Source organism: Pan troglodytes, chromosome 19 (genome assembly GCF_028858775.2).
Source record: "Pan troglodytes isolate AG18354 chromosome 19, NHGRI_mPanTro3-v2.0_pri, whole genome shotgun sequence".
NCBI lineage: Eukaryota > Metazoa > Chordata > Mammalia > Primates > Hominidae > Pan > Pan troglodytes.
In genome coordinates, this window is record NC_072417.2 from 95,995,737 (window position 1) to 96,007,791 (window position 12,055).

Here is a 12,055-nt window from a genome sequence, read left to right on the forward strand (position 1 = left end):
ATATGCAAATCATATTAAATAAAAACCCAAATGAACGAACTCTGCGCTATCTTGCTCAACGTACTAGGACAAACTTCCATATTCCCCCTAAACGCCCCTGAGGCCATGGCTGACAGAGCCACCTGCTACTTTCAACACAGAAAATTCAATTTTCCTTTACCTTCAAACCGAAAACCTTTATTGAGAGGCAGCATTTGGCAAAGCAGGGGCTAAAACCCCAGGGTAATTCAAGGCTCAAAACTCATGTCCTCAGCTCTGCACATGTCGGAATGGGACAGAACTCACCATGGTGAGACCCACTGGCTGGTCCACTGTGGCGCACGTCATCCACGCCACCACCTACTTACCTCCAGCGGAGCCCTGGAAACAAACACAATTCGCTGCCTTTCTTGCAGCAATATAAATAATCTTTATATCCTTATGGTCATAAAAACCAGGGCCAACATTTTAATACATCATTTCCTAAACATTTTTCTGCCAAAAATAGAAAAGTATTTCAGCCATCTTTAGAGAAAGTGAAATACCACTTTAAAAAATTACTGACACCAAACCCACCTATCTCGCCGCAGTTTGACTGCCTTGACTTCTGTAGAAAATTCTATTTCAATAACAGTCTTCTTCTTCAGGTCATCCCAGATCATTACTGAAATATCAGCAAGAAGAAATGAATGCAGTCATAAACAGGCCATGGTGCTGGGATGCAGCGATGCCAGCTTGACGCCTAAGGTGTTTTCTCTTTCCACTGGCACAGCTGCGCCCACCCTCAGGCCTCAGACACACACCCGCACCTGGAAGGCCTTGGGGTACAACTCAAACCGTGAGCTGTGCCAGGGATCCGCCCTCGGGCACCTTCCCCACTCAAAGTGTCTCCCCTTCTTGGTAGCTGGCTGCCCACTTGCTCCCTCCCCGCCCATTCCTCTCTCAGTGTGCACAGCCCGGTCCTGTTCTCAGGTGACCCACTCACTGGCCTCACACACAGGCACGCTAAGCGCATTCATCTCTCTCTGCCAACCATTGCTCCCTCCCCGCCCGTTCCTCTCTCAGTGCGCACAGCCCGGTCCCAGTCTCAGGCGACCCACTGGCCTCGCACACAGGCGCGCTGAGCGCGTTCATCTCTCTCTGCCAACCCTTGCCCTTGCCTGGTTACATTCCTCTCCCTGACCTTCCTTGATTCCACCTGACTGAGCCCATAGGCAAGCCTGACCATAGGTACTGATGTTAAAAGTGCTGCAAATAAACCTGCATCAGGAAGGAAGGTTTCAGTTTTAAAGTGAAATCAGAGGGACACAAATCAGGGCCAACGAGTTCCTCACTCCACTCAAGGTCCTGGGTTGTTCTTCCTCTTTTTCTGTTTTTCTTTTTGAGACAGGGTCTCATTCTCTCGCCCAGGCTGGAGTGCGGTGGCGCGATCTTGGCTCACTACAGCCTTGACCTCCCAGGCTCAAGAGATTCTCCCACGTCAGCTTCCCAAATGGCTGGGACTACAGGCATGCACTACCATGCCCAGCTAAGTTTTGTATTTTTGGTAGAGATGGGGTTTTACCATGTTGCCCACGCTGGTCTCGAACTTCTGGGCTGAAGTGATCTGCCCACCTCAACTTCCCAAAGTGCTAGGACTGCACGTGTGAGCCACTGCACCCAGCCCCTGCTCCTTTTTAAGTTCAAAATTTCTTCTGTCTTGTTTGCCTGCTAACATTGCAACATTCTATTAGCATAAATTAGCAGTTTGTGTTCTAAGGGCTAATGTACCGACAAGCTTTAGGGATGAGAATGCCAACCAGCACCGTGCTTTTGAAGAACCACAAGAGGGATGGGTGCGGTGGCTCACGCCTGTAATCCCAGCACTTTGGGAGGCTGGGGTGTGAGATCGCTTGAGGCCAAGAGTTCAAGACCAGCCTGGGCAACATAGTGAGACTCCCATTTCTGAAAAAAAAAGTTATTAAAAATTAGTCACAGCTACTCAGGTTGAGTCCAGGAGTTTGAGGCTGCAGTGAGCTATGATCACCCCACTGCACTCCAAGCTGGGCAACAGAGGGAGACCCTGTCTCAAAAAAACACACAAAAAACACAGCTGGGTGTGACGGCTCACACCTGTAATCCCAGCGCTTTGGGAGGCAGAGGCAGGCGGATCAATGGAGCTCAGGAGTTTGAGAGCAGCGTGGGCAACATGTGGAAACGCTGTCTCTACTAAAAATACAAAAAGTAGCCGGCTGTGGTGGGCGCTCCGGTAGTCCCAGCTACTCGGGAGGCTGAGGTGGAAGAGGCGGAAGGGTCACCTGAGCCTGGGGAGGCAGAAGCTGCAGTGAGCCAGGCCTGCGCAACTGCATTCCAGCCTGGGCAATACAGTGAGACCCTGTCTCAAAACTAAATAAATAAAAATCAAGTTTACTAGTAAAAAAAAGTACCTTTAAACGCTACAAAAAGTACATTTACTCAAAAACCTGCTGAATACTGCTTTCTTCTAAGTCTGTGAAGTTTCTAAGGCTTTTTCACCTCTTAGAAACTTTATAATGAGAATGAGACCTGAGATTATCTCATACAAATGGCTCCCTTGTTAGCACCTGGGGTCCCCCAGCAGTGCCAGAGGTAGGGCAAGGGAGGCGGCCCTCTAGGCCTCCTGACTTCCATCTAGAAGCTTCCTTTCCTCCTTAATGGTCAATGAAGTTCTCCATGACAAGACACAGACCAATTCACCAGCAGGATTTCTGCCCATCCCCAATTAGCCAGGGAAAGTCATTCTCCTGCAAATCCTGCCCTGCTCTCTCTGTGGAACCTCCGCTGTCCCTTCTGGGTGGGCTCCTCCAGAGGACTCACAAGCCACAGGCCTCTGCCCCTCTGGGCTATGCTAGCAGCCACTCTCAACTCTGCTTTAAAGCTGGCACAGACAAACCTTGTGAGATTACAGAACCGCTCAAAGGCCAAGATCTCAAGCCCTGTCTTCCACTGTTTTTCCTACCGATAATCTCTTCCCATTTCATTTCTCTGTTCCTAATTCCAAACAAAAATAAATGTATCAGGCAGGGCCAGTCCTCACCCGAGTGTGGTCTCTCTTCCGCACGTTCATGTTCACGCAGTTCACGGGGCTCTGCTGAGAACTGTGAGCTGGGCCCCAAAGCTTGTCACGAGTCATCTGGAACCTTCTGCCTTTCCACACAATCCTTTTGTGCCTGATCTGACCTGGGCTATTCTATTCCTAAGTACGTGATATCACCCAGATCCTAGTTCACCCACTCACTTCCCACTTGGCATGCGGCGCCCCCAGAGCCCCATCCTGGTCTTGATTCTGAACTGCCTCCCTCACTGAGCCTCTCCTTCCCTCCTCACCTCCTCCCACCCTACCCACCCACCACTGGGCTCCCACTCAGTCATCCTCTGAGACCACCGGTGGCCTTCAATGTCACCAGAACCAGATGGCTTTTCTCAGGCCTCCTCCCGCCTGGCACTGGGCTCAGACGAGGATGCTTGCTCCACTTTTCCTGCCTCTCCCCATAAACGGGGGCTTCCCACGCCTGCCCCATCCTCTGGTGTCTCTTCACTCACCTCATGCACTGCATCTAGACCAGAACTTTCCCAAAACACAGATCTGACGGCATCTCCTTCCTGGCCACACGTTACCTGGCATTCAAGCCTCCCCCAGATCTGCCTCCCACCTCCCCCACCCAGCCTACCTCCCGCCTCCCATCCCCAGCCCACCTCCTGCCTCCTGCCTCCCACCTCTTCCCTGTGTTCTGCCCTCCATTCCTGGATCTTTCGCCTTGAGCCCTCTTTCCTCAACCAACAGCGAGGTTAAGCTGGCATGAGGCACACGGCTGTCAGGAAAGCTATCTACTCCTCCCTCTACTTAAAAGGGCCAGAGCTCTTATGCCACGTCATCTGCATACACACACGTACTCCCACTCCGACAAATAGATCCCGAAACCCAGAGCCCAACTGGTGTTTTGTTCTACGTGGCTATGAAACTAATGTTCAAGTCAATGGCTCTCAGTAAGAAAAAAAATCCTTCTACCTTGCTTTAAAATGAATTCATGACATTTACGATGTCAACCTAAGGTGCAGCAGACCCGTTTTCCGTTTACTGACTGAAAAGCACGTGTTCTATGACAATGCAAGTGAGTGATGCTCTTTAGGCGCTCCTTATGGGAACAGAGACCTGGTGCCCTCTCCGCCTGCTTCCTCCCCAGTGACCAGTCCTGGATATTTCACAGACCTACTAGGGAAAATCACACATGGCCACAAACATAAACACATTCAAAAAAAGACTGGGTGGGACACGTGAGGCATGATTCTTCAATACACAATTACAGTACCTTTGTTGGGAGGGTATTTCGGCTTTTTTCCACCACCAACTAAAGCTAAATAGTTGCAGCGAAATAACATTTCAACATGGCCAACTCCTCCTTCTAGAAATTCTGAAATGATAGTTTTAAAAAGACAAATGTTACAAGTTAATATGTATATTTTACGATAAAAAAGAAAAGAGAAAGTCAAGACAGGTAACGCAGCAATTTTCTATTTTTTGTAAGAGACAAGATCTCACTGTGTTGCCCAGGCTGGAATGCAGTAGCTATTCACAGGTACAATCACAGCTCACTGCAGCCTTGAACTCCTGGGCTCACATGATCCTCCTGCCTCAGCTTCCCAAGTAGCTGGGAATACAGGACTCTTTTTTTTTTTTTTTTTTTTTTGAGACGGAGTCTTGCTCTGTCACCCAGGCTAGAGTGCAGTCGCGCGATCTCGGCTTACTGCAACCTCCACCTCCTGGGTTCAAGCCACTCTCCTGCCTCAGCCTCCCCAGGTAGTTGGGACTACAGGCATGTGCCACCATGCCCAGCTAATTTTTGTATTTTTAGTAGAGATGGGGTTTCACTATGCTGGCCAGGCTGATCTCAAACTCCTGAACTCAGGCGATCAGTCCGCCTCGGCCTCCCAAAATGCTGGGACTACAGACATGAACTACTGTGCCCGGCCTACAGGACTCATTTTTAATCAGCAATTTATATCTAACTATCATCAGAAATGAGAAAGGTGACTGGCTAAAAAAAATAGTGAGTGCTAGGTTTCCAACTTCTCTCAGTTTACTGTCATCATGTTCACTGTTTCATAAAGGCTGAGGACACAACACCCTAGGAAGCTAACTCAGCAAAATGTATGAAATACTTGAATTCACATTTCAAGAGGTGGCAAAACCTGTCAACTCCAAGAAAGCATACTAAAAGCTTTAATGCTTGGGAGGCTGAGGCGGGCAGATGATGAGGTCAAGAGACTGAGACCATCTGGGCCAACATGGTGAAACACTGTCTTTACTACAAATACAAAAATTAGCTGGCGTGGTGGCAGGCACCTGTAGTCCCAGCCACTCAGGAGCTGAGGCAGGAGAATCACTTGAACCCCGGAGGCTGAGGTTGCAGTGAGCCGAGATCACACCACTGCACTCCAGCCTGGTGACAGAGCGAGACTCCATCTCAAGATAAATAAATAAAAACAAAAATAAAAACAAACCAAAAAAACCCCACAAAACTTTAATGCAAAAGCTGAGTGACTTTTATCATTTCCTTTTTTTTTTTTTTTTATTTTTTTTTTTAAGAAACAGGGTCTTGCTGTGTTGCTCAGGCTTGAGTGCAGTGAAGTGATCACAGCTCACTACAGCTTCAAACTCCCGGGCTCAAGGACTCCTCCTGCTTCAGCCTCCCGAGTAGCTGGGACTACAGGCACACATCACCGCGCCTGGTTAATTTTTTCAGAAAAGTTTTTGTAGAGGCGAGGTCATACTGTATTGCCCAGGCTGGTCGTGAACTCCTGGTCTCAAACAATCCTGCCATCTCAGCCTCCCAAAATGCTGGGATTGTAAGTGTGAGCCACCGAAGTCTGAAATGCTCCCAACTGTTCATGAATTACGTAAGAGGAAAATGTCCACAGATTTTCAGAGGTCTTCCATGACAAAAGGATGACCAATGCTCTCTGAGGGGAGCAACAGGGGCACACTGATGAGAAACTCCCATGTTCTGTATGGTTCACGTAACTCAGGACTGTCCACCCAGCTGTCTGTCTGCAATGACTCCCACGTTCTGTATGGTTCACATAACTCAGGAGGACCATCCACCCACCCACTTCTGTGTCTGCAATGACCATGAGCTCTATCTCTCCAGTCACAGCTGCACGAAATGACTCAAAAGTTCCTCAGCTCGATCTTCGAGATATTTAAAATTCAAGGCAGCCGGGCACAGTGGCTCACATCTGTAATCCCAGCACTTTGGCAGGCAGAGGTGGGAGGACTGCTTGAGCCCAAGAGTTCAAGGCCATCCTGGGCAACATAAGGAAATCCCTTCTCTACCAAAAATAAAAATTAAAAAATTCGCCGGCTGCAGTGGCTCACGCCTGTAATCTCAGCACTTTGGGAGGCTGAGGCAGGTGGATTACTTGAGGTCAGGAGTTCGACCTGGCCAACATAGTGAAACCCCGTCTCTACTAAAAATACAAAAATTAGCCGGCTGTGGTGGCAGGCGCCTGTAATCCCAGCTATATAGGAGTCTGTGGCAGGAGAATCGCTTGAGCCCGGGAGGCAGAGGTTGCAGTGAGCAAGGATTGCACCACTGCACTCCAGCCTGGGCGAAGGAGGGAGACTCCATCTCAAAAAAAAAAAAACAAACCCAGCACGGGCAATGTGCTTTTGGGACATCAAACTTTTGTGCACCAAAGGACACAATCAACAGAATGAAAACACAACCTATGGAACGGCAAAGCATATTTACAAACCACACATCTGATAAGTGCGTAATATCCAGAATATATGAAGGACTTTTACAACTCAACAATAAAAAAATTAATAATCTGATTTTAAAATTGGCAAAGGATTTGAGTAGTGTTTCTTCAAAGATAATTTACAAATGGCCAACAAGTACAAAGAAAGATGCTCAACTTCATTAGGCATCAGAGACATCCAAACCAAACCACAATGAGATCCCACCACCTCATACCCATGAAGATGACTAATTTTTTTTCTTTTTTTGAGACAGTGTTGCTCAGGCAAGTGCAGTGATGAGAACAGGGCTCACTGCAGAGGATGGCTAATATTGTTTTTTAACCCAGGAAATAACAAGTACTGGCCAAGATATGAAGCTATGGGAACTCTCATGCACTGTCTGATGCAGCTGCTCTGGAAAAAAGTATGGCAGATCCTCAAAAAATTAAAAAGAGGCTGGGCACAGCAGCTCACTCACACCTATAATCCCAGCACCCTGGGAGGCCAAGGCAGGATGATGACTTGAGGCCAGGAGTTTAAGATCAGCCTGGGCAACACAGTGAGACGCTCCCTCAATTAAAAAATAATAAAAAGGCCAGGCGTGGTGGCTCATGCCTGTTATCTCAGCACTTTGGGAGGCGAGGCAGGTAGATCACTTGAGGTCAGGAGTTTGAAACCAGCTTGGCCAACATGGTGAAACCTCGTCTCTACTAAAAATTCAAAAAAATTAGCCAGGCGTGGTGGCAGGTGCCTGTAATCCCAGCTACTTGGGAGGCTGAGGCAGGAGAATCACTTGAACCCGGGAGGCGGACGTTGCAGTGAGCCGAGATTGTGCCACTGCACTCCAGCCTGGGTGACACAGTGAGACTCCATCTCAAAAAAAAAAAAAAAAAAAAGGCTGATTTTTATAAATCAAAAAGTTACCAAATGACCAGATGCAGTGGCTCATACCCATAAACCCAACACCTTGGGAGGCCGAGGCAGGCGAATCACGAGGTCAGGAGATCAAGACCATTGTGGCCAACATGGTGAAACCCTGTCTCTACTAAAAATACAAAAATTAGCCAGGAGTGGCAGGGCACATCTGTAATCACAGCTACTCGGGAGGCTGAGGCAGGAGAACTGCTTGAACCCGGGAGGCGGAGGCTGCAGTGAGCCGAGATCTCGCCAGTGCACTCCATCCAGCCTGGGCGACAGGGCGAGACTCTGTCTCAAAAAAAACAAAGTTACCATATGATCCAGCAATCCCACTTCTAGTCATATAAGCCAAAGAACTCAAGGCAGGGTCTGGAAGAGACACCTGCACACCCACGCTTGTAGCAGCATCATTTGTAATAGCAAAGATGCAGAAGGACCCGAGTGTCCACAGATGGAGAAATGAACAAACAGCACGTGCTCCATACGTGCAGTGATTTATTATTCAGCCTTAAACAGAAACAATATTTCTCATTTATTATTTTTTCAAGATAAGGTCTCACTATGTTGCCCAGACTGGTCTCAAACTCCTGGCCTCAAGCAATCCTCCTGCCTCAGACTCTGAAAACACTGGGATTACAGGGGTGAGCTGCGGTACCCGGCCTGAAATTCTGACACAGGCTGCAACAGAGATCAACCTAGAGGACACTACACTAAGTGAAATAAGCCAGGCATATATGATGGCATTCACAGGAAGTCCCTACAGCAGTCAAGTTCATGGAGACAGAAAAGTAGCATGGTGGTTACTAGGAGACACGGGAGACAGAATTGATGGATGTAGAGTTTGGCTTCCCAAGATGAAATTCTAGAGGTCTGTTTAACAACAATGTGAATATATTTAACATTACTGATCTATACGCTTAAAAATGGTTAAGATGGTAAATTTTATTTTACATAATTTTTTACCATAATTTTTTTTTTAAAAAAATGCTGCCACTGAAGACCTTCTTTGCCCCAGGTGTTAGAAGTGTAACTATTTCCTCAATGTAGGTTCAGTAAGTTTTAGAAACACATCTGAGTGACCTGAGAATTATGTCAAGGTCACTAATGTACTCTTCAAACACTATTTAACCGAGAGACAATGTTTAGCCCTTTTATAAACTACATGATCTTAGGCTTATTAATAAAGTTATTAATGCTTGATTATATCATAAGTCTTTTCAGGTTCTTTTTTTTTTTTTTTTTTTTTTTTTTGAGATGGAGTTTTGCTCTTGTTGCCCAGGATGGAGTGCAGTGGTGCGATCTTGGCTCACTGCAACCTCCACCTCCTGGGTTCAAGTGATTCTCCTGCCTCAGCCTCCCAAGTAGCTGGGATTACAGGCGCCCATCACACCCAGCTAATTTTTGTATTTTTAGTAGAGACGGCGTTTCACCATGTTGGCCAGGCTGGTCTCGAACTCCTGACCTCAGGAGATCCACCCACCTCGGCCTCCCAAAGAGCTGGGATTACAGGCATTAGCCACTGTGCGCAGCCGTCTTTTCAAGTTCTAAAAGCAACAAGTCATTCCCTTAGCAAGATGTGATTCTAGCTAATGGTTAAGTAAAGAAATGTTGGCTGGGTGCAGGGGCTGACACCTATAATCTCAGCACTCTGGGAGGCCAGGCCGAGGCAGGTGGATCCCTCAGGTCGGGAGTTCAAGACCAGCGCGACCAACATGGAAAACCCCCGTCTCTACTAAAAATACAAAACTTGCCAGGTGTGGTGGCGCATGCCTATAATCCCAGCTACTCGAGAAGTTGGGGCAGGAGAATCACTTGAACCCAGGAGGCAGAGGGTGCAGTGAGCCGAGATCGCGTCACTAGCCTGGGCAACAAGAGTGAAACTCCGTCTCTCAAATAAATACATAAATAAAAAATAAAAATACAAAAATCAGCCAGCTGTGTAGTCCCAGTTACTCGGGAGGCTGAGGCAGGAGAATCACTTGAACCCGGCAGGTGGAGGTTGCAGTGAGCCGAGATCACGCCACTGCACTCCAGCCTGGGTGACAGAGCAAGACTCCGTCTCAAAAAAAAAAAAAAAAAAAGAAGACAAACACAGTCAGTCACAGGCACAGTTAGCTATGCGGTCTCTGGGTTTTAAAAATGGAAAGAAAAAAAAGAAAAACAGATTTTTCAGAATCAAGTGAAGAGGCAGAGAAGGAGAGTTAAGGCCTTTCCTGGAATGAGAAGTAATCAAAGGTAAAAGCCAAACTTCAGGAATTAGAGAGGACTTCTAAACCCCGCCAAAGAGATTCTCCCATAGTACCTGACCCCCACCTCCTGCAGCTGAAGAGGGGGAAAGGGTCTCCCCTCAGAAAGACCAGGGTTACATTCAGAGCTTTCTATGTTCCAGATCCCAAGGGCTGGTACTGAAATATTACAAAAGACATTCGTTGTTACAGAAAAATGTAAGATACAATAAATCTTTCTGAGTTTCTCTTCAAAGGGTTTATTTAGCCTGTTAACTTCCTTATCCTTTGTTCTCGACTTTCTTGTTCTTCCTTGCCCCTAGTTACTGTAAACAGCCTACCCGCTTCCCGTCAACTCTAATCAATAACTCACACCTGTTCCCTTGGTTACCTGTACACATTGTTCCCCCGAAACTGCACGTCTCACACGCTCCACCTCTGTACCTCACGTCCCCCTCCCCTTCTATATTTAGAAAAGTATGTACAAGTAGCCTATTGGGTCAGCTCAGATTGTGCAGTCCGACCCCAGCCCATAGGGGAGTGACACAGAGATAGGGACTGCGTTCAGGATAAAAACCCCCTGGTCTCCTTTGTTCTCTGTGCTCTTGCCATCTTGACTGATGCAAGGGGCACCCTTCTGCCGAAGTAAATTGCCTTACTGAGAGAATTAAACTTTTGCCTGAGTGCTGGTTTTACTTCACAGCACCGAGCATTTATTTATTCCTGGAACATTTTATACCCACAAAAAGAAGAAATGCCCAAGCCTGCCCAGGATGTCAGCGTCTACATCTCTAAGGGTCCCTGGCGGTCGGACTTGTCTGTAACAGCAACTAAAATTGCAGCAATAGGTTGTGTAGGACACAAAACAGGCTCCTACTAAACATCAGCTGAGGAAAACTTGAGGTACACTCCAGTCCTTGTGGTACAGAGAAAAACCCTCTCCTCTAATCATGGTCTCTATTCTCACACAATCACCAACACAGAAGACTTCTGTGACTAAAGCAGAAACCACGCAGCAAACCCCAGCTGGGCTTCCTCTAACTCAGTTCTGACACCATCTACCTGGAGACAGTATTAGATCCCACAGGTTGAAGGCTCAGTCCCCAAGACCGACTGCACCACACACCAGTCACAAGTTAGAACCTTCAAAACTTCTGACTGACCAGCTTCAAGTTGGGGTTCCCGTGACCCCTTTTTTGGGTTCAATTTGCTGGCACGGCTCACCGAACTCAGGGAAACACTTCCTTATGTTTACCAGTTTATAACAAAGAATATTACAAAGGATACAGATGAAGAGATGCATAGGGCAAGGAATTAGGGGGAGGACGCAAAGCTTCTGTGAAGCTCTCTGAACCCCGTCTCCTTGGGATTTTATGGAAGCTTCATGATATCAGCATTCCTTCCCCAGGGGCAGAGGGTACGGCCTTCTCTGGGGAGGGTCTTAAGACCCACAATTAGAAAGGGTGGGGGTGTGGTGGTTAATGCCTGTAATCCCAGCACTCTGGGAGGCCGAGGCAGACAAATAACTTGAAGTCAAGAGTTCGAGACCAGCCTGGTCAACGTGGTGAAACCCCATCTCTACTAAAAATACAAAACAAACAAAAAAACGTAGCCGGGTGTGGTGGCATGTGCCTGTAATCCCAGCTACTTGGAAGGCTGAGGCACGAGAATCGCTTGAACCCATGAGGTGGAGGTTGCAGTGAGCCAAGATGGAGCCACTGCACTCCAGCCTGGGAGAGATTCTGTCAAAGAAGAGGGGAGGGGACGGGAAGGGAGGGGAGGGGAGGGGAGGGGAGGGGAGGGGAGGGGAGGGGAGGGGAGGAAAGAAAGAAAGAAAAAAGAAAAGAAAGGAAGGAAGGAAGGTGGGGTGGTGGTGGGGAGACAGGACACGTTAGGGTGAAAGGGGAGTAGGAGAAGGTCAGAGGCCTCCCCTGAGGGCCAATATTGTAACAAAAAGACTAACCAGGTCTGTGGGAGTTACCGGCCAGGGTGAAAACCAAAATATATAATTACACCACATCTTGACAGGCCCAGACTCTCCCAACAGAGCCTGCTGCAAAACACAAGAAACTAATAAAAGAAAATGGGGAAAGGGGATGTCTGAATACCGGCATAACTTCTATTCCACTAAGAGATGCTTGAAAAATGAATCACTTTATACAAATGAGTGAAA

At 47.6% G+C, this 12,055-nt stretch overlaps 1 protein-coding gene across 1 annotated transcript in view; it reads right to left on the reverse strand.

Moving 5' to 3' along the window:
* Positions 1-12,055, reverse strand: part of WDR45B (WD repeat domain 45B) — a 34,320-nt gene that overhangs the window by 12,059 nt on the left and 10,206 nt on the right. The window contains exons 3-4 of the mRNA XM_001168446.6: positions 4,308-4,409; positions 556-643 (exon numbers count right to left, since the gene is read on the reverse strand). Coding sequence (XP_001168446.2) covers positions 556-643; positions 4,308-4,409 — 190 coding nt within the window. The remainder of the gene's footprint in view (positions 1-555; positions 644-4,307; positions 4,410-12,055) is intronic.